Source organism: Metopolophium dirhodum, chromosome 7 (assembly GCF_019925205.1).
Source record: "Metopolophium dirhodum isolate CAU chromosome 7, ASM1992520v1, whole genome shotgun sequence".
Taxonomy (NCBI): Eukaryota; Metazoa; Arthropoda; class Insecta; order Hemiptera; family Aphididae; genus Metopolophium; species Metopolophium dirhodum.
Genome location: NC_083566.1, coordinates 18,586,250 through 18,609,493, shown reverse-complemented (window position 1 = coordinate 18,609,493; position 23,244 = coordinate 18,586,250). Strand labels below are relative to the sequence as shown.

At 28.3% G+C, this 23,244-nt stretch overlaps 3 protein-coding genes across 4 annotated transcripts; 1 reads left to right on the top strand and 2 right to left on the bottom strand.

The window, feature by feature from the left end:
* Window positions 1-3,838: 3,838 nt before the first annotated feature.
* LOC132949654 (stress-70 protein, mitochondrial) lies at window positions 3,839-12,763 on the bottom strand. The gene is made up of 2 exons (XM_061020642.1): window positions 12,622-12,763; window positions 3,839-6,040 (listed from the first exon to the last, which is right to left on the bottom strand). Exon 2 carries the CDS (start codon window positions 6,010-6,012, stop codon window positions 3,967-3,969), a length of 2,046 nt encoding a protein of 681 aa, XP_060876625.1. The 5' UTR covers window positions 6,013-6,040; window positions 12,622-12,763; the 3' UTR covers window positions 3,839-3,966.
* LOC132949656 (ran GTPase-activating protein 1) lies at window positions 7,325-12,759 on the bottom strand. Its single transcript, XM_061020643.1, has 2 exons — window positions 12,622-12,759; window positions 7,325-10,859 (listed from the first exon to the last, which is right to left on the bottom strand). The coding sequence occupies exon 2, from the start codon at window positions 10,778-10,780 to the stop codon at window positions 9,260-9,262; it is 1,521 nt and encodes a 506-aa protein (XP_060876626.1). The 5' UTR covers window positions 10,781-10,859; window positions 12,622-12,759; the 3' UTR covers window positions 7,325-9,259.
* A 718-nt stretch (window positions 12,764-13,481) lies between the features above and the next one.
* LOC132949657 (ran-binding protein 3) lies at window positions 13,482-18,269 on the top strand. Of its 2 annotated transcripts, none has more exons than XM_061020645.1 (7): window positions 13,482-13,667; window positions 13,962-14,048; window positions 15,136-15,219; window positions 16,439-16,603; window positions 17,106-17,428; window positions 17,491-17,793; window positions 17,862-18,269. In XM_061020645.1, the coding sequence occupies exons 2-7, from the start codon at window positions 14,024-14,026 to the stop codon at window positions 18,084-18,086; spliced, it is 1,125 nt and encodes a 374-aa protein (XP_060876628.1). In that variant the 5' UTR covers window positions 13,482-13,667; window positions 13,962-14,023; the 3' UTR covers window positions 18,087-18,269. The 2 variants fall into 2 exon arrangements, with proteins under 2 accessions (XP_060876628.1, XP_060876627.1); XM_061020644.1 differs by lacking the exons at window positions 13,482-13,667; window positions 13,962-14,048 and adding exons at window positions 14,278-14,340; window positions 14,413-14,446.
* Window positions 18,270-23,244: the final 4,975 nt, after the last annotated feature.

Genomic DNA, 23,244 nt, shown 5'->3' with positions numbered 1-23,244 from the left:
TAATACATTTTCTAACGTAAATTTAGTACCTATGTAAATAAAGAAAATGTTGGGAGTAATTTTTTTAAAATTTTGAACCAGTCTATAATTTAAATTTGCACCAATTCCAATTACTCGGCACTGGTCTATGGACTATGAGTGGGACATATATGGATAGTTCAATAATAAGTTGACTCAAGAGCATACTCTTTTCTCAATATTCCTTCTTCAAAAGTTACTTTAAGGGGGCTCCAGTCGATGAAAAAAAGTGACTTAAAGCCAGACAAAACTGGAGGAATTTGATTTGACAGATTTTAATTTTGAAAACGGATTATGATCAACACGTCTATCAGGTTTTTATCGAGGTAATTTTTAATATTCCAATTAGTTATGGTCATAATGTATAACAAAATAAAATGTGTACAAAAATATCATATTTTAATTCATGGATATCACAGCTGAAAAATAGATATTTAAAATCGCCTCAATGAAAACCTGTTAAGCTTGGTAAACAATAAAAATCAGTTTGAAAAATTGAAATCCGTCAAACCAAATTCCTTCAGTTTTGTCTGACTTTTTGGTCTAAAAATCAATTTTTACATCGACTGCAGCCCTGTTAAGATTTATTTTATGATACGGAAATTAAAAATATAAATATAAACAAAATGTATGTTTAGATTGGTCAAATATACATAAGTGACTTTTGACAAAACCAACTGGAGCCCCCTTAGTACAATTCAGAAGTTATCCAATATTATATCATCTATTTACATACAATAGGTACTAATTAAAATGTGAGTTTTCATTCCACGCTCTAAAGCCTAAAATGTCATATACACATAAGTTAATGACTATACAAAATTAAATTTGGATAGGTCTGTTTAGTGTTTATTTGAGGTGAAGTACGATAGCATACATCTGTTCCCTTTAAGACCTCATTGCCTCTATATGTATTTATTAGAAATTACATTAGTGATTATCAACTCCGTGGTATTTATACTTTAGTACAGGTCAGTCTTTAAAGGTTAAATATCAAACGATTGCAAGAAAAGTTACTTTTATTACATTCAAAACAAACAAAAAATACCTCACGGGTTCCGTATAACAGTCATTCAGCTCTTCGCCAGCAGCAGGACCGTTCTCCTATACACAACAAAATATGTTGCCTCAGCACAATTTTCTCTTTGGCTAACTATTTTAATGACTTACATGCAAAATATATAATATTATAATATTAATAACCACCTATGTCCTATTACAATAGAGTTTAAAGATCATTAACATAGGCGGCGCTAAACTGGGGCCAGGGTGGGCAAGTGCCCCCCCCCCCCCACCAACATTTTATTTTGCCCCTCCCCCAATAATTTAATGTTGAACATTTTAATCTAATCTGAAAATGCATTTTATATTGAGTATTTTATTAAATACTATAATCTTAACATATTATAAAACAAAGTCCCTTTTTCTCCCTGTATGCTTAGATCTTTAAAACTACGCAACGGATTTTTATGCGTTTATCTAGTCGATTTAGTCATCTATCGAGCTATCAGGTATGTTTGAAGAGTAGTTTGAACCACGTTCGATTTATATCAAGTGTATCCACCACAAATAAATTGTTCACCTTGGTCGATTTAGCTCGCAAATCTACCCAAATTTATCTGTGAACTGAAGTACTGAGTGTAATAAGATACACATATTTAATCTAAATTTTTTTAAAAAAATTTTTGGTGGGCGTAATCAGGTTGTAAGTACAACTAAAATTATGTTGGTTTATCCGAAGTTAATAGCCTCAAAAAATGAGTGGACCATTTTCAATAAAAGTTATTTCAATAGATTATTACTTGAAAATTGGAAGGGCATACGCCATACAGCTTGATTTTTCAAATCATATAGGCTGTAGATAGGTAAAGAGCTCACTATAATTTTTTTAGCATAAGAAAAAATAAATTTTTTTTGTCAATCTAAATGGTTGCAATTCAATATATATTACACTAATATTATAATTAGAAGAAATATGATATATACATTTTGTACAAATATATTTATTAAAAATATAAATCTTTGGCCTTGACAGCTAGTATATTATAATACTATCCTAATAATTTTTAATTATTTATATTAATTCAATACTAATAACTAATAGTATGTTGATAGATACTTAAAAAGCTCTCTCTGTATTTGTTTGATTGCAATGAACATAAAATATGAATGTGCATATAACACATTCGTATGTCTTAAGTCATATAACCTTATTACAAGTTTATATAAAACATATTATAAGTACTTTAGGTTATACCTTATACCTACTTTGGATTCCATTATATTAAAAATATGTAAGTAAATAAAGAAATTTAATTAATTAATTTTTTTTTTGATTATTTAGAAATATAGCATATTATACTCAAAACATTTTTAGCAATTCTTTCTGAATATGTTATATAAGCAAATTAGTGGGTGATCGAGTAGTGATACATAAATGCCCCACCAGAAAAAAATTTGCCCTGTATCGCCCCCTAATAAAAAATATCTGGCGCCGCCACTGCTAACATAATATTCATTGGCTTTGTTAGTTAATTTAACATATTATATTTTATGTGTATAGAATTCAATTTCCAAACTATTTTATTAAAAGCTTAAACAAAGTTAACTGCAAATGGTATATTTATGCTGGGTTGCATGTGTCACTAAAAATGTATTCAATCAATAGTGAGGTAATGCCGGTAATGGTTCCTTAAACATGATTATGGTGGCCTATGATTGGTCCATTAAATTAATTAATATTTTAAATGAAGTGTATCAGTTAGTGTTTTTAATTATGATTGAATGATGTATAAAATATGACGAATAGCAAAACATTTACTGTTATGAAGAATAAGAATATAATTTATACATACTTACCTTAGCATAGAAGTTTGATCAGTGGCTGATTTAGGGGGGGGGAGGTTGCTTGGGAGCTGAAGCACCTACTGTCCCGCATATTGAACTTTTTTTTTATTATAAATTACTTAGATATCAGTTATCAAGTGGAACTAAACTTATTCATTGTAGACCACAAATATAGCCTACCTACTATACCAAAAAATAGGATAATTTTGTTTTCATCCTGAAGTTATTCATGATGAGTACTGAATAGGTACTGAGTAGCTTTATTATCGACATAGCAACTACCATAAAAAAATCCAAGATCCATCACTGAGTTTGATTAGTAACATATTTTAGGTAACATAAGTTAAGTAGATAGTTTATAAGTTAAGGAGCTTAACTTTATCCATAGACAATAAATAAATGTATAGTTTCTCAAGTTATTTTAGATTATTTGTTTACTACTGATGATATTATGTATGGCTGTTTTTAAAGCACTGAAAAAAATTTTTAAAATGTTGATTGATTATATAAAATTAATTAGAGCTTACAAATACATTTTATCATTTCAAACTAAGAGGTACCTTAAAATGTCTATAAAAATACTATTGTCATCCCTAATAGCTAATACATTTTCATTTAAACAGTAATAGGAATTGCATATATATATATTATTTAAATTTTCCAAAATAGTGCAACAGGTATACTTTGAAGATGAAAGGTTATTAGACAACTTATTCAATATCTACATACATCATACATTTAACTGTTTTTAACACAAACCTTTATATTACTGAATAGCGCATAGGTAAGTGTAACATACATTTTTATAACTATTTTATGTAAGACTTATAATATACAAATAAGTGAGACCAAATTTCTAATTAATGTTTTGGACCTCTAGTCAATTCCAAGAAAGTTAAAATTAAGTTCTAAAAATAAAGTGATCATTAGGAGCGCCAATGTCAGTGAATATTTGGTATAATAACATATTCAATTATTATATATAAAATGTGTATAATTATAATATAAATATATACAATATTATTTACATACTATGAATAAAAAACAAATAGCAATTTTTACTACTACAATTTGGAGACGACTACCTTATTAGAAACTTTTTTATTGTTCTTTTTTAGTAGTTTCTTGCTCGGTTGTCTGGCCATCTCCACTTTGGTTTTGATTGCCACTACTTTCTTGTTCACGTTTGGCAGCCATCTTCTTATAGGCTACTTCAAACATTTTCAATGAGGCTTGTTGTAATTTTTGTGTACTAGCTTTTAATTCTTCAGGATCTTGTTCACTAGCCTGTGCTTGTGCGATTTTTTCTCTTACTTCTTTAATTAGTTCACGTATATTGGCGGCATCTTCTTCAGGTATATGTACTTGGTATTCTGTTAATTTGCTTTCAGTATCATTAACAATAGAATCAGCTTGATTAAGGGCTTCAACACGGTCTTTTTTAACTTGGTCTTGTTGGGCATATTGTTCAGCGTTCTTCACCATATTTTCTATTTCGTCCTTACTTAGACCACCAGATGATTGGATTGATATTTGTTGTTCACGACCAGTACCCTTGTCACGGGCAGAAACATGAACTATACCGTTAGCGTCAATATCAAATGTGACCTCTATTTGTGGAACACCTCTCGGAGCAGGTGGAATTCCAACCAATGAAAACTGGCCAAGGGGCTTATTATCAGCAGCAATTGCTCTCTCTCCTTGGAATACTTTAATTTCTACTTGAGTCTGAGAGTCAGCAGCTGTAGAGAAAACTTGACTTTTCTTGGTTGGAATGGTTGTATTACGAGAGATGAGGCTAGTGAATACTCCTCCCATTGTTTCAATACCAAGAGATAACGGAGTGACATCCAGTAAAAGAACATCTGTTACACTTCCAGACAGCACACCACCTTGAATTGCAGCTCCAACAGCAACAGCTTCATCCGGATTTACTGCTTTACTAGGCTGTTTTCCAAATATTTCTTGAACCAAAGACTGCACCTTAGGCATTCGAGTCATTCCCCCAACCAACAATACGTCAGAAATATCAGAAAGTTTTATTTCAGCATCCTTTACAGCCTTTTGACACGGACCTGTAGTTCTTTTAATCAAATCACCAACCAGTCCTTCAAATTTAGCTCTAGTCAATTTTAAGTTTAAATGCTTGGGGCCAGAGCTATCAACAGTTATGTATGGTAAATTGATGTCAGTTTGAAGAGAAGAGGATAATTCAACTTTTGCTTTTTCAGCAGCCTCTTTTACACGTTGCAAAGCCATAACATCTTTATTTAAATCAACACCTTGCTCTTTTTTAAATTCAGATATTAAATAATTAACCAATAAATTATCAAAATCTTCACCGCCAAGCAATGTGTCTCCATTGGTTGATTTGACCTCAAATACACCCTTTTGGATTTCCAAAATAGAAACATCAAAAGTACCACCACCTAAATCATAGACAGCTATAAGTTTATCACTATCTTTCTCCATGCCATATGCTAATGCGGCAGCAGTAGGTTCATTAATAACACGTAAGACATTGAGTCCTGCAATTTGTCCAGCGTCCTTTGTAGCTTGTCTCTGAGAATCATTAAAATATGCTGGAACAGTAATTACAGCATTTTTAACATTTGTTCCTAAGAAAGAATCAGCTGTTTCCTTCATTTTAATTAAGACAAATGCTCCAATTTGACTAGGGGAGTACATCTTGCCATCTGAACCTTGCACCCAAGCATCTCCATTAGTAGCTTTTACAATTTTAAACGTCAAGTTTTTTAAATCCTTTTGTATTTCAGGGTCATCATAACGCCGACCAATTAGCCTTTTAGTAGCATAAAAAGTATTTTGGGTATTAGTTACAGCTTGTCTTTTAGCAGGAGTACCAGCTAATCTTTCTCCATCTTTAGTGAAAGCCACAACTGAAGGTGTAGTTCTTGATCCTTCAGAGTTTTCAATTACTCTGGGTTGTTTTCCTTCCATAACAGCCACACAAGAATTGGTTGTGCCAAGATCAATTCCTATAACATGACCTTGGACACCCTTAGTTGATGATGATTGCCGAGTTTGAAATGGACTAAGACATAAAGCTTTAGATATTATATCTTGTTTAACAAGTAGCGACTGCTCTGTAGCCCGACGTGCAACATATTTAGCTGCGCTCAACATTGTGATGTGATTTAAGTTCTACAGTAATCTGTAAAATAACAAGTTAAACAATAATATTAATTTAAAAAGTCACATATATGCTTCATAAAATAAATACAAGGATACAATTATATAAATATTAAATAGTAAACAATATATTGGGAAAGAAACATCAGGTAATTAAAGTGGTATAGTAACACCTGAATAATTTTGGTCTTAATAAATAGTCATGTAGAGAACATTCATATTATTTTTTATAGACAATTTCATCATACCTAAATAAACAATTTTAAATATAGTAATATTCAGACAATTTCATAATTTTATGTTTAAATTGAACATACTAACATTATTGTTTTTAGGGTAATCAAATGACATCAGAAAAAAAGAGCAGCCAGTTGACATTTCATCATAAATGAAAAATTTCAAACGGTAATTCCAACAGTATCATCATTGTCATTAAAATAATGTTTATAATGGGTATTAAACCAAACTTTACAAAGCATTTTTAATAATACTAAAATTAATTTAGATAAAAAATAGGAGCCAGTTGATACTTCATCATAAAAGAAAATTTCAAACGGTAATTCCAACTATATCATTTAAAAAAAATAATTTAGCGGTTACCTAAGTAAAATTATTTGTTTATTACAATTATGATCAAATATAAATCAGATATAAATATAGCAGCCAGTTGATATTTCATCACAAATGAACATTTCAAACGGTAATTCCAACAGTATCATCATTGGGAAAATATATTTAATCAGTTTTGTCTATTAAAAACACTATTTATTATAAATCAGATATAAATATAGCAGCCAGTTGATATTTCATCATAAATGAACATTTCAAACGGTAATTCCAACAATATCATCATTTAAAAAAAAATAAATTTAGTGGTTACCTAAGTAAAATTATTTGTTTATTACAATTATGATCAAATATAAATCAGATATAAATATAGCAGCCAGTTGATATTTCATCACAAATGAAAATTTCAAACGGTAATTCCAACAGTATCATCATTGGGAAAATATATTTAATCAGTTTTGTCTATTAAAAACACTATTTATTATAAATCAGATATAAATATAGCAGCCAGTTGATATTTCATCATAAATGAACATTTCAAACGGTAATTCCAACAATATCATCATTTAAAAAATAATAAATTTAGTGGTTACCTAAGTAAAATTATTTGTTTATTACAATTATGATCAAATATAAATCAGATATAAATATAGCAGCCAGTTGATATTTCATCACAAATGAACATTTCAAACGGTAATTCCAACAGTATCATCATTGGGAAAATATATCAAATTTAGTGGTTACTTAAGTAAAATTATTTGTTTATTACAATTATGATCAAATAGAAATCAGATATAAATATAGCAGCCAGTTGATATTTCATCATAAATGAACATTTCAAACGGTAATTCCAACAGTATCATCATTGGGAAAATATATTTAATCAGTTTTGTCTATTAAAAACACTATTTATTATAAATCAGATATAAATATAGCAGCCAGTTGATATTTCATCATAAATGAACATTTCAAACGGTAATTCCAACAGTATCATCATTGGGAAAATATATTTAATCAGTTTTGTCTATTAAAAACACTATTTATTATAAATCAGATATAAATATAGCAGCCAGTTGATATTTCATCACAAATGAACATTTCAAACGGTAATTCCAACAGTATCATCATTGGGAAAATATATTAAATCAGTTATGTCTATTAAAAACACTATTTATTATAAATCAGATATAAATATAGCAGCCAGTTGATATTTCTGATCGGTTACCCAGGTACGTTTTATAATTTGTTTAATACAATCATTATCAACAAAAAAATTCTAGCAGCCAGTTTGAATTTTTTTTTATAAAATAAATATATTTAACGGTTATTCCAACAGGTATCATCAGTAAGTAAAATATTAAAGGGATTAGTTTAACAATTCCCATGTCCCAATTGTTTAGTGTAATTTTGTTATTAATTGTACAGTCATACCAGTAACTATTCATACATATTATAGTATAAACTGTTGATGTTTTCAGTCAACTTAGATTAAAGGTCATGAACTTCATGAATATTATTTAATTGAATATACAAAATGTTCATCATAGGAATGTGTAACTAGGACCCAGTTTAATTTATTTATAGCTTAAGACATTTTTCAATCATATATTTGGATAGAAAATATATTATGTAATAGTAATTGAGTAGTATAAACTTTATACATTTAAATAAAACTGTAGATAAATAAATATGGAATAATCACATCTAATGACAGATTTACTTCTAAATCAACCTAACTATAATATATATTATTTCAGACAATGTGACTTGATCTTGTAGATAGTGTTGGTTTTTCTGTTATCAGTTACGAGTAAGCATATCACAGTATATAAACTTAACTAAAAGAATAATTACCTAATCAAAGTTAAAATGTTTGCAAAAGTATAATACCTACACTTTGACAATTATCTAAATAATATTGGCCTTATTGGTACCTACGTTTTTATAGTATTAATACATTGTATACCAGAACAAAAATGCATAAAATATACTAATGCTGAGTTGCATGAATAATCATATAACATGATTTAGTGGCCCATGATAAGTCCATCATATTAATTAATTTTTCAACCCGGTATATGTATTCTTCAGATTGAAGTTATTAATTGCAATGAAAATTAAGGGTGCAATTTGTTATTTAAAATAAAAATTAGTTAACAAGTACTTTGTATTTATCATTATTATATTTACTAGTTAAAAGACATAATATTAATAACTACTATTTATTCTTAAATCTTAACAAACCTAAACTTAATTTAATAAACATAAATCTTTACATAAAAGAAAAGGAGTTATAATTAACAAATATATCGAAAATGTATAGTAAAATAATTTTAGAAAAAATAAATAGGTTTAAGAACATAAGTCTTCCAGAGAACTAACATTAAGCTGAGTAAATTAGATTTCTTATATTTTCCTAATCAATACATATTTTTGTTTGCAGTATGAAGTTTAACAAATTAATAATTAACAATAAAATTTACAAATGTTGCTCAAAATTATTAAACCTCTAAATAATATACGTAAAAAATAAATTATAAAATATGTAATATACATTCAATATTCTGAAGAAACTAAATAAATTCTTAAATTGAAAAAAAAACTGAATTAGGTATGTATATAAAAAAAAAGTAATATATTTCAGATTATTGAATGCTATTAAAGAAATTACGAACTATTGAGCCGAAAATTTTTTTTTTAACATAAAGCTTAATACACATTGAGATGGTTCGGGAATAACATTTTTATTTTCAACAGCTATTTTTAGAACATCTAAACATCTACCAACATCTTTTCGTAGTTGGAAATTTTTATCTTCGCTTTTAATTAATCCATGTTTTACTAACAATAAATTTGTTAAGTCAACAAATTTTAATTCTTTGGTAGCATTAGTATATGCTGCTTTATACAACTCAAAACACTTATCCAACGTTGCTTTATCATTTGCATTTTGATAACGACCAGCAATATCCATTAGTTGATCAACTAATATTTCGAAACCAACATTATCTGTGGAATTTTTTACTAAATTAATCTCGCTAACATTCATATCTTTCATTAAATCAGCAGTTTTATCGGCAAAAGAAGTAGAAACATCACCATCTTCTGTATCTGTTGAACTGTCTTCAGCATTTTCATTTTCTTCATCAGAAGAACATTCACCTTCATCGCCACTAAATGATCCCAGAGTATTGTCTTTGTTAGATTCTTTTAGTGCATTTGTGATTATATCAATAGTTTCTATTCCAAACCTATTACCATTAATATTATATCCTTTCAAGTTTATTTTGTCACATAGTGCTTTTGTTAATATCAACCCACTTTCACCATTGATTTCATTATAACTTACATCCAAATTCTCAAGAGATTCATGAACATTTAAAGCTTCTGCAATTGCTAAAGCACCTTTAGATTTTATTAAACAATCGGCAATATTCAAATGTTTCAGATTTTTTAATTTTGGCAGAACATTGGCCAATGCTTCTGCTCCTATAACAGTTAATAAATTATCCTGAACATCCAACACTTTTAAATTTGGATTTTCTAGTAAGCTCTTAGATAATGCTAATATACCTTTGCAATAAATTCCATTTTGAGGGATTGTTATTTCTTCCATGGTTTTAACAAGACTAAAGAATTGAGACAAAGCAATGATACCTTCATTTTCTAATCTGTTTCTACCAGCTATTAGTACTTTAAGGTTGAATGGAGTACCAGCTGTGACACTGGCATGGTAATTATCAATCAATGCTTTTGCAAGCATTTTTGCTCCGCTAATTCCTAATCCATTGTTCATTAAGCGTAATTTTTGTAATTCATAACACACAGGTGAATTCAATAGCTTAACTAATCCTTGCATACCGATTGGTCCAAAAGCATTATCACTTAAATCAAGTTCAGATAAACGTACATTTGCTGTCAATAAACCAGCTGACAAATGTTCTAGAACTATTGGAATTTCAGATTTGAGTCGTCCAGTAAACATATCTTGCCATAATGCATGTTTAAGATGTGACCCATGTTTAGCAATAGCATGGCCAATTTCTTTAGCAGCATCAATTCCTAAAGTGTTTCCTTGAAGATTGAGAAAAACCAGGCACGGACATTTTTCGATTGCTGAAACTATAGTTTTGGCATCTTCAGCAGAATTGAGTGAAAGAGATTGATCAGCAAAACTTAAGCCCATGTCTTCCATCTTTTAATTAGATTTGAGTTGAACAAAATGAAAATATTTGTTGTCAACTAATGGTTTTTGATTGTAGTTTTTATATAATCTGAAACGTACCAATTTCCTAAGTTGGTCGTTTGTAAATGTAAACAAAAATGCAAAAAGCTAATAACCTAAGATTTTGTTTCAATGTGCTAATAAATATTTAAGCTGATTGTAAGTAACCAAAATAATTGATTACTTATAAATCACTAGGTACTTGGAAATAGAAATGCAGTTAAAGCAGATAGATAAAAAAAAGTAGTAAAACCTTAGTAAAAAATTTTAGATGCAGTAGCTTACCCGAATCAGTAATTAAGTCATTAAGTATATATCTAATTAAACAAATATTAATAAGATAGGTATAAAAAATATAACTTAACTGTAAGAAAATTTAAAAAATATTTCATCCCAAAATCTTAATCTTAGACAATAGGTCAACCTTCAAATAGTTACGCTAATATATATTAGGATTTTAGTTCCAATGATAGGTAATACCCCGTTTTAAATTTTATAACATTTACGATATACCTATAATAATTTTTTATTTAATTTCTATACTCTAGTATGTAGGTACAATACTTTAACTAAAAAAATTAATATAAGAATTATTATTAGTTTTGTAAGTTAATTCAATATTATTGCAATAATAAAATAGTTCAGACATAAGTAAGATAGGCACCAATTTACAACAGAGAATGTAAATAACCATAAAACTAATTGTTTTTCATGTAAATACCTACTTAATTCAAATTTGTTAACAAAAATATAAAATATAGGTGCATACTGCATACTCCTTCATATTTATTAATATATTAGCACATACAAATAAATGTATTAAATGGTGTTGTATGAACTTGATTCATATTAGGTTTTTAGTAAGAGACAAATGAATTTCAGTTATTTTAGTATTATGAGTACCTAGTTGACTACGAAGTAATGAAAGTATCGAGTGTTTAATGTGTTTGTATTACTTCCTCTAAATTATAGAAAATGTCGAAGAATGATTAATTATAAACCTTGGATACGTAATGATTTATTTTAGAACAAATATAAATACTTAACTAAAGACAAAAATTGGATGAGGACACGACATGTATGAAACGTCACGAGTATTTCTAAATGTAAAGTAACAAGTAAAAATGTGATGAATGTATCTATTGATAACAATTTGTAATTATTACGCCAAATTGAATAACTAATAAGATTATTGTTTATTACAAAACAGAAATTGAGTGAATTAGGTAATAGCTATTATGGATAAATCGTTTTACAAAATATAATCAATCAAATGACTCCATTTAGTTAATTCTTTTAATAAAGCTGACAACTAGGTACAAATTAAAAAAGTCGAAATTAACAAGGCGTCTATAAAAGCAAACATAAAATCCTAACCTCAATTATCAAAAATTATGATTATAACATTTCAGTCATAACACACATAATAGAAATATGAATTTCTTTTAGACCACAGTCCAAACGCTTAAGAAACATTGCGCAATGTTCTTTTCTGAGTAAAATTTGTATGGTATCTGATAAAGAGGAGAGGAGAGGAACGTGGTGCGGTCTTCTCGTGCCCCGGCATGAAGACCGGTACGAGAGGAAGCGTACGTCATTTTTTTAATGGAGCGTAGTCTAAGTTCGTCTACACAAAACAGTATAATAAATAATGATAGTTTTCCACTAGATTCGGGTATAAATTTCGGTAGCGATGAAACCAATTTTATTCTACCAATGACTTATCCGGCTAACACAAAAACGTTCAAGTAAAAATCTGAACGTATAAAAACGTTATTTTTATTATTAAATTACGATTTCGTAAAGCTCACCTTAATAAGATAACCTGAAAACCGTCAAGATCGGTCGGAATTTGTCGTACGGGTTGAAGTCGTATGTAATGAAGCCTCGGGAACGTTCTAGAAGCGCCAGAACAAGCACGCTATGGAACACACCAGGTGTACTTCAACGCGGTTTCACAGAAATGAGAATTCAGCAGTGCGCCAGTGCTCGTCAGTCGTCGTTCTCAATCAGTCGGCGGCAAAGGGGCGGCGTTTATGTTCGCTGTTTGCAAGTGGTGCAATAGGGTGGCAATCACCGGAGAAGTAGAAGGGGCCAGGGGACCGGCTGTCGAGTGTGACCAACCAACCGACGATTTATTCTCGAGACTTGCACAGCAATTGCCAACGCGAAAAACGTTTCAATTTTTGGTAGACAACTCTTAACTATGGACCGCGACAATATGCCGACATGTTTAATATATAACCCGTGATTTTAATGAAACATTAATGATCGAAAATTTGCGAATCATTATGATCCTTGTCACAATAACCGCATAACGTGTTTATTGTACATATTTTGCAGCACGGAGTACGGAGTACGGACCTAAGATATAATATAGGTATTAGTCCGTGTTTTACAGTTTACACGCATAGAACTACCAGTGAGTTAAGAGTTTAATATAGGTATATGATCTGTATGAATTATGAATATATTATTATCTATTCTGTGCTATGAATTATGATCACCGGGGACTAGGATTGTCCTTCGTTGGTTTTTTACAAAAGTAATGTATATAGTTTGTTGTTCCGAATATGGTGGCACTGTTTTCGTCGTCGATCATCAATTCCGGGTTTTTTTTTAGCGTCTCTGACCTGAGATATAGTGTTCTAACTTCTAAATGATATTATGCTACATGAGCAACATCCGTCGTTCGCGTTCAAGCGTCTCCCCAAATCTTGTACATTTTTTTTTTGCTTTACCTAGTGTTAATTGATTTAGTCAGGGATAATCGGAGAAAATAAAGAATAATATGATTTGTATTTCTGATAGAATAATCGTGAATATAACGCAGTTTTAATCAAACATCAATGCCAATGTACTTATTATTATATTTATTATTTTGTTTATCAGCTGTTCCTCAACGTTTTTGTCGAGGATCAAAGGTCACACTTGTGCTTTGATAAAACTTTCATAATACAATTTGTATTGTACAAATAATTTGTTATACTCATGTTCATGTACTGTGTAGTGGGTTTTCTGTTTATTAAGTAAAATTGTATTATCCTTACTTTATGTTTCCTTCAATTAGTCAAATTATTAAAAAATATCTAGAATTCTAGAATTATGTTCCTATTTAATAGTTTGTTTTTTTTATCTTTATAAATTGTAGGTAAATAAGAATTTATTCTGGAGATTCCCGATATATTTTATAGTTGGTAAGCTCACAAAAACATGACTGAACAAGTAGAAGTTAAAGGTAAGTGACTACTCCTAATAATATAAATATTAAACAAATTTATCACTTATGTATTATGAAATGAGTAACAGTTACCTATTGTAAATCTGTTTTATCGAATGTACCTAAAATTATTGATTAATTATTATATATACATTTTATGTTGGCACTTGCCTACTGTGTATGTTAATTTTGTCTAGTAGAAATAATGAAGATTTATCTATATAATTATATTTAAAAAAAAATTGATGGTTAGGTAGTTAAAATGATTTATTTTTTCAAAAAGTCTTATTTTTATGGTCTACCTTTTCCAGTAAGTTTTAATTAAAATATTATAAGATATAAACATGATGTAATTTTTTAATGGCACAATTCTATTTTTTAGATTGTGAATCAGTTTTCAATTATTTTGAATAAAGGTACCAAATAATAAATTATGTATTAGCTTACAATGATTTTTATGTGTTCATTTAGCTTAAGTATTCTTTAAATAATATAATAGGATATGTTTGTTGTATGACATAATATTTGGATAGTCTAGAGAAACGAAATATATTACTTTTGACAATTATTAAGTAGGTATAAGAACAATATAAAAGAGGAGATTTTGTTTGCATTAATCACTTTATTAATATAAAATATAAAATATGGATTTAAAAAAGTTTATTATATTACCTAATAAACAGTTGAAATTACAATATAGACGGCCATCTAGTTGAATGCGCTCTACCACTGAATTTGTTCTACTAGACACTAGCGATTACAATTATTGAATTATGATATTTAATGTACATACTCAATGTTCTATATAATATTATATAGGTATTTATTATTGTAATTGTTAAGATATATTCTAAATTGCATAAAAATGTAGTAGTGTCTGAATACATAATTATTTTTAAATGGTTAAATATAATTCATGTTTAACAATTATTTAAATTAATTATAGCATAGGTACCTATTCAATTAAATTTATTGATTAATATTTAATATAGTTTATTGAATGTTTTATTAGTTTGTACCTATGTTGTAATTTTATTTACATTTGAGGCTTAAAGCTGTGTAAAAAGCTCATAACTAATAATTATTTGAATTGTAAATATTTCAGAAAATCTGTTAACAAATGATCATGATACACCAGAAAGAGTGGTTAAGCCTTCTTCATCAATACCAAGATATCAACACAAATCAGGTAAAACATATAAACATTTTTCCTTTTGTTTAATATAGTACTTATTTGGCACCTATGATTGGATGATCCATTGGACATTAAGTAGATAAATAACTTATCATCATAGACAAATATTTATTATAAATCAAGACAATTAATTTTGTATAATAGTATAATAATTGTTAATTAATAAATTATATACACACATCTTCCTATAATCAATCCTTAAGCCGCATACACACTTGTAACATTTACTGTTATGCCGTAACACTGTTCCACCAATTGTTGGTATATTTGGCCGCATCAAAGGATGTTACGCGCAAATGTTACAAGTGTGTACGAGGCTTTAGAAGTTTGATTGGCTTAAAACAATTATCCTTGTTACACACCTTTGTCTAAATGTCTTCACTAATCATAATTATCATTAGTCTCTTATATTCTAATCACGGGCGTTCCCTATAATTTTTATTTTTTACATTTAAAACACTCATTCATTTTTTATTTTATTGATACTTTACCATAGAGAAGACTCAAATATTCTTTCCAATATTTCTTTGTTAGTCTCCATAGGTATATCAGCCCAACTTATCTTGAACATTCTTCTGTAACGCACGCCAGTGACTCGCTACATTTCAAATGCTTCTATTTTTTCACATTGACATTCTTTCTTTCGTTTAACTGCTATAAAGCATTTTACTCCCTACATATGTTTTTGGAAGATTTTTCTGACATGTGGGCCAACATTTCTTAAAGTGATAAGTCCCATTTTTGATTAAATGTTAATTTAGTTTGACATACTCATTTTATTATTTTATTTTTCCTTATCCCATCCGTACTTATGATATTCCCCTAGTACATAAACATAATTAAGGTCTGTTCGTAGATGTATTCATCTCCCCTTGCATTATTGCCTATGCTACAGTGTTTATATTCATTTATGTTTATTAAACTTTGCTTCTTCCATAGTTCCCATGAACAATGAAACACTTAATTCAATAGACATTATCTACTTTTTAGCAATATAACTACCTAAGCTATATGTACATTGATATAAGGTTGCAATTTTTAAAAATAACAGTATAGTATTATATTACTATTTAATTGAAGTTTATACATATTTAAATTCAAATATATTTTTATAAAAATTATTGTTTTTAATTTGTTGATAGTATCTAATGTATTAAATTTGATTTGCATGATTTTTAATATTTATATAATTGTTATTTTTACTATTTTGTAGATAGCCAGACGAGCAGTCCAATGTTCTTACGCCCATCATTATTGCCATCTTCATCATCATTTGCTTTTGAGATAGGTCAAAGAAAACCGGATACTCCGAGACCTTCATCTAAGTCATTCTGTTTAAACCCATCTAGATTAAGTTTAAACACATCCACATCCATTCGTAAGTTGGTCTTTATTTTTTAAATGATTTATTTGGTCAATAATTGTTGTTGGGTTTCATAATATTATAGTTCTTGAGTTAATATTTAAATGGCTTCAAAATGTCTTATTAGTTATTATTTTTCCATAAGTCCATGTCATATAGATGCATAAATATAATATAATAAGTGGTATAGGAAATTTACTTTTTAAAGTAAATAATAAACATTTTATCCGGTTGGTACTAGGTCAGTATTAAAAATAATTAATTTTCTATCAAATTTAGAACATTATATACATTAATCTAGAGTTGTAGATGTTTGCAGAATTTTTTGTTTGTTTCCCTTATAATATATTTATAAGATGTTTTACCAAAATAATAGAATTCAAATGATTGTTGAATAGACTATTAAGATATTTTGAGTGTATTGAAAAAATAATTTTAGAAAATGTATAAATATTTTGTTATATTATAAAATATAAAAAAAAGTTGTATAAATATTTTGTTATTTTATAAAATATAGAAAAATCTTCAAGTTCTTCCAATCAAAATAATACAGAAACAGAAGAAGCACAGCCTAAAAAAGAGGTGCCTATTCCATCACCGCCAGCTGTATTTGGTGCTGTTATTACCAAAAATCGCACACAAAAACCTGATGAAATTTCATTAGCTAGTGGTTTTATATTTGGTCAAAATCTTCATGAACGTGTAGAATTAAATAAAGAAGCTGATTCAACTTCAGAAGATGATAAAAAACCTAACGATACTCAAGAAGCTGAAGTTTCATCATCTTCAAATGTTATTTCCCCTTCATTTGGCAATCTTAAAAATGATGAACCTGACGAAGTATTATTATAAAAGTATTTATAGTTGTATACAAATTAAACTTTTATATTTTTATTTTTTAGAATGGTAGACTAGATGAAACTGTAGAAGAATCTAAAAGAAGATTGGTAGAAGCTGCTAAAGAATATGAAGAATCACGTGCAACTAAACGAAAATATGAAGAAGTTGATTGTATGACTGGAGAGGAAAATGATGTAAACGTATTCCAGCTAAATATATGTAAACTATATGTGTATGATAATGCTAAATCTAACTGGGTGGAAAAAGGACGTGGACAATTACGTGTAAATGATATGGACGGAGGGCAGTCATCAAGAGTAGTTATGCGAAGCAATGGAAACCTTAAAGTTATTTTGAACACTAAGGTAGTATTTTTATTGATTAAAATTGTTAGCCATTATGATTATTTATTTTTATTAAATATTTTTTTTAGATTTGGGCAGACATGAATGTTGAAAAAGTTAGTGAAAAAAGTGTTAGGCTCACTGCATTTGAAGAAGATTCAATTAAAGTATTTCTTGTTCTTGGACCTGCAAAAAGTATTGATGAATTTATAAATGTATTACTGACGCGTGTAGAAAGACATAAAGAAGCAGATAGAAAAAGAAATCCAACTACCAGCAAAGATGAAGATTCATTAGAGGGTACACTTGTCTAATATGCTGATAATAATATTTTTTTATCATAAATATCAATATAAACTATATTTATGGTAAAAAAATATATTTCAGTTTTTTCCACAAAATATAATATGTTGTATTTATATTTAAGAATAATTCATTTATAAGCAATCATCAATTTCGTATACAAGAGAAAAATACACTAAAAGTATTGTTAATGACTTTAATGATTTTATTTATTTTCTGTTTTATTTGCTCAAGTTCCAATTAATTAGAATTATTAACCAGTTGTTACATTTCTTAATGCGGTTAAAAATGTATTTTACAAGTGCACAATCAAGTTTAAACTTAGATTTTGTACAAAATATTTGACATTTATTGATTGAAATACATTTTATATAGGGCTCTAGTAGTCTAGATGTCAAATTAAGAAGTAGTGTTTAAACTTTAAATTTTACATTATGTTTTGCCTATTGTCTATTATCAAACAGAACATTATGTATGTAATTAGCTATAGATATTGTCGCTGAAGCTATTAATAATTATTAATTAATATCATTAAAAAAAAAAAGATTATGTACCTGGCACAACTATGTCCTAACCCAATTTACCCAATTAAAATCCTACATATAGGTATGGCTGGAGAAATAATTGTCAATTGAATCTAACCATTTTTATAAAGTCTGGTTAAGTGTTGGTTAATGCTAACCAGCTGATAACAGATTTTATTACTGGTAGAATTTTGCCAGTTAAGTGTCCGTTAACTTTAACCGAACATTGTAAGATTGGCCCTAAGAAATTAAATTAAAATATTGATATTCATTTTCAATCCTCTGCTAGAAAAACCTTTTTTAATTAACTTGACTGATAAATGGCCTAAGAATGTGATTTTATATTAAATTTAAAGTATATACATTATACTTTTATATACATTAAAACTTATTAACATAGAGTATTTACTCTTATAATATAAGGAATTGAAAGTGACAATTGAGGAGGGCCTTTATAAAATGTTTGCAAATTAATATTAATTTAGTTTGAAGTTTTGTTCTTTAATAAGTAATTGTTAAAAAGGTCAATTAAGCTAATTTTTATAAAATAATAAAATTACTTGAAATTACTTCTTTGTTGAATAAAAAAGTAACAGATTTTATTTATAAAATGTAATATGGTACAAAATCTTTTAAAAAATGTATATGATTTTTATAAATTCTGATATTTGAAATGGTTTTCGTGACAAATAGTTGTAGGGTTGACATATTAATATAGGCTCATCAGCCATCACATTCTTATTATACACATTGCTCTATCATTCAATTCTAAGGTAGCCGGTGGGAATAAAGTCTAGATTTTTAGATTATTTGTATTATTTTAAGTTTAAGGCTTTTATTGATATTTAATTTTTTTTTTAAATTTAAACAATCGATTTCATATACCAGAAAAAAAATACACTAAAAGTAATGTTAATAACTTATAATATTTTATATTTGCTTAAGTTCTAATTAATAATTAATCAACATTTAACTGTTGCATTTTTAATGTGATACAAAATGTATTTTACAAGTGCATAATCAAATTTAATCATTGGTTTTGTAAAAATTATTTTACATTTGTTCATTATTCAAGAATTTGAGTGATAATTTTACATAAAACAAAATATTAAAAATATTTGTAAGGAACACATGTTTCTAAATGTTTATAAGTTGTTGCAAATTGCTTTAAAGAGATTGCTATATCTGCATGTGTTGTCTCCATCTTATAAACGCATAACATTGCAAAATGTCCGTTCTGAATAGTTAATTGATCTGTTATACAATTTTTTAAAGGGTTATGCTCATTTTAAAATGTACAAGCAATTTAACATTTTTAATGCTCATAACTCGCTTTAAAATTAAAATATAAAATAAAACTGAGATTCACTAGGTAATCTGATAATATTCTTCCTTGAAAAATTGATAATATGAATTGTTAGTAATATTCACTCTAATATTATACATAATAGAGTTAAATGGATTATTCAGAACGTACATTTTGTTATGTATGCGTTTGTAAGACTGAGACAATGCTTGCAGATGTTATATCCTCTTAAAGCATGTATGGAGCAACAGTGTTTAACTAGACTTATATATCAATATTAAGTAATTTATATTGACAGAAATGTTGTTATAAAAAAAATTATAAAATTACTTCTTCAGAAATACTAGAAAAGTATTCCATTAGTAATTGTAAATTTATATAATATTATAAATGTAAGGCACACAAATTTTTACTAATAAAATAATATGATATGTCAGATGTAACCAATCTATACAGCTATGTATAACGATTAACGGCTAAAAATTATATGATTATTTAATATTTATTATTTTAACAGGAGTTAGGCCTTAGGTATCCAATAAAATACATAGTTTCAAAACGGTTTACTATGTATTAATGAAATAGGTGCATAATCTAGTACATACGTTACTGTTCATATACTATAATGTTGGTGTGAGTGTGTTTTATGGTTCATTTAAGAATGAACAGTATCACAAAATGGCATGGGTGTTGTGATTCATATTTTATTTTGATATTGTTTCATGTAATGTTTTCCCGTACAAATATTCAATAACAATTTTTCTTTGAATATTAATCGTTTTTGTTAATAGGTAGCAAAAATGTTAACATCATATAGAATCATAATTGGGGTGGGTATGATGTAACCCTAGTATCGTTATAAGACCCTTAATTTTTTAATAAATTTATATTTAAAGTTCAGTGCACTGTGCTCAAAAATCACAATGACATGTGGCATGTTGTGTAAGTGTAATATTGTGTTTTGTTACGGATATTATATTATAATATAATATAGTTTAATATATACTTATATTATATATTATTTATTTCGCGGTATATAATATCCTAAAATAATAATCACTACAACGGTCGGTGTTGGCCATTGGTGGCTTGTTGATTAGGAATTAAGGAATTAAGGTCTACCAGATTAGTAGATGGCTGGTACCGAATTGGTTCCCGAGCTCCAACCCCACATGCCGAATTGGTTCCCGTTTGGAAAAGGTGTTTTTTTGGGGTGTACCGAATTGGTTCCCGTTTGAAAAAGGTATTTTGTTGGGTTGGGCCGAATTGGTTCCCGTTTAATTACGCACATTTTCCTTCTCAATTTTACAGGCTTAGGACTGTCAACTTAAAAGTAGGCTTGGTTAAAAATGTGCGTCAATGTGTGTTATAAAAAAAATGATATAATATATACAATTTTCAATCATTGATTCGGAAGTCAATTATCACTAGGTGTAGGTAAAAAATACAAATAATAAAATATAATAAATACAAATGTTTAAAAACGCTGATTTGCAAATTTGAAGCAAACTTTCTGTAAATATTCAATTCGCGTAAGCTTCCCATTGATGTACTCAGTCATACAATTTTCCAAGAATTTGTTATTTTTTTCTTGTTTGCTAGTAAGTTTTCTAGCATTATTACTTCGAAATTTAATATAATTTAATGTCTGAATACTGTTTAAAGTCTCCATAAAATAAAATATATTAGGATGGGCACTTGTAAATTCTTTATTCAGCTTTGAATGGAACGATTCGCAACAATTTGTAGTTCTATCAATATTTTTGTCAAATCTAGCCCAAATTTTCGGTGGAAAGATACTATCTGTCATTATGTATGTATCATGAACGTAGTCAAAGAACTGATCCAATTTTGGGCAGCAAGGTTTTATGGCCATCAAATCATTATAAAAACAGTCTTCGACGTCTTCGGGTGATAATAAGGGCAGTCCAAAAAAGAGTTTCAGAAGTTGTCCAATTTCTGAAGCATTCACTGACACTTTTATGCAGTTCTTCAAGATTAGAAGGTAACTTGGGAATTGTTCTTAATTTAGCAGCATTCAAATTTTTACGGACTCTGTTAATATCATTTTGAAGTAGTGACTCACTATGACTGTTTGAAGCTATCTCTTTGCGTATAATTTTAGATGGTCGCTCTGTAATAAGTTCGTCACATTTTCTTTTTAGTGAATTTGTCAATTGTTTTCGCGCAAGTGTACCATCGTCTTCACATTCGTGGTTATGTGTTAATACCTCTTCACATAAACAATCTCCGTTCAATTTAACGTATGCTTTACATTTTCGTTTTGTACATATCCACCTCTGTATGTTATCTGCTAGGTTCTTTTGGAATCCAAACTTGTAATTGTCAATAATCAACAACTTAGTTCCCTTTTCACTAAACATAAACTCCATAATTACGAAAAATTTAAATTAAAAAATATAAATTCAAATACGAAATATAAATTAAAAATTTACACGATGTGTTATTCGAGGCTGTACAGTGCTCACTGCTCACCAACATTATTGTCATTCGTACATACGATATAGACGATGTACCATACACCGATAAAAGTACATATATCTCAATCGTTATCTTAATTGATCGGGAAATCACCGATAATTTGCTAAACTTCCAATATATAAATATATAGCCATCTTATTGTATATTATACTATATATTATAGAGTATAGCCATGTAGGTACATTTATATTTTATACTGTCTAATTTATATTTTGTACCAATTATTAAAAATTAAAAATTACCTGTACACAAACGGGAACCAATTCGGCTCAACCTAATAAAATACCTTTTTTGAACGGGAACCAATTCGGCTTAACTTAATGAAATACCTTTTTCAGACGGGAACCAATTCGGCCAAACGGGAACCAATTCGGTTACTCCCTAGTAGATACCATAAAAATCATGAGAAAATCATTGAATTAATATTCTATTTTGTTATGATAAATATGGATTTACAACTATTTTGTACGTTTAATTGTCTATCTATAACGCCGTTAAATTGTAAGTTCTATAATTCTAGGCCCTAGGATAAAAGCCTTATAAATTATGAGGCCTTAATATTATATTAGATACATTTTAATTATAATTGTCAAGTCTTATTTATTTTTAGGTAATTAAGTACCTAGTGTACTAGCCACTAGGGTTTGTGTATCTACAACCTACCTATACTGTTCATAGATTTATAGATATCTGTTTGGTTTCATAACGATCAACTCATTCATTATTATTTATACCCATCAGCAGTTGGAATTCAACCCGTTAACAGCTATATCGAGTACAGTACAGACGACTATAATACAAATCAAACAAATCACAATTTATGTAAACATAAAATCC

Coding starts and splice junctions, on each gene's coding strand:
- LOC132949654 (XM_061020642.1), bottom strand. CDS start 6,012: ATGTTGAGCGCAGCTAAATATGTTGCACGTCGGGCTACAGAGCAGTCG.
- LOC132949656 (XM_061020643.1), bottom strand. CDS start 10,780: ATGGAAGACATGGGCTTAAGTTTTGCTGATCAATCTCTTTCACTCAAT.
- LOC132949657 (XM_061020644.1), top strand. CDS start 14,293: ATGATTTATTTTTTCAAAAAGTCTTATTTTTATGGTCTACCTTTTCCA. Junction 14,341..14,412: donor TTTATGGTCTACCTTTTCCA/GTAAGTTTTAAT, acceptor TCTATTTTTTAG/ATTGTGAATCAGTTTTCAAT. Junction 17,794..17,861: donor AAGTTATTTTGAACACTAAG/GTAGTATTTTTA, acceptor TATTTTTTTTAG/ATTTGGGCAGACATGAATGT.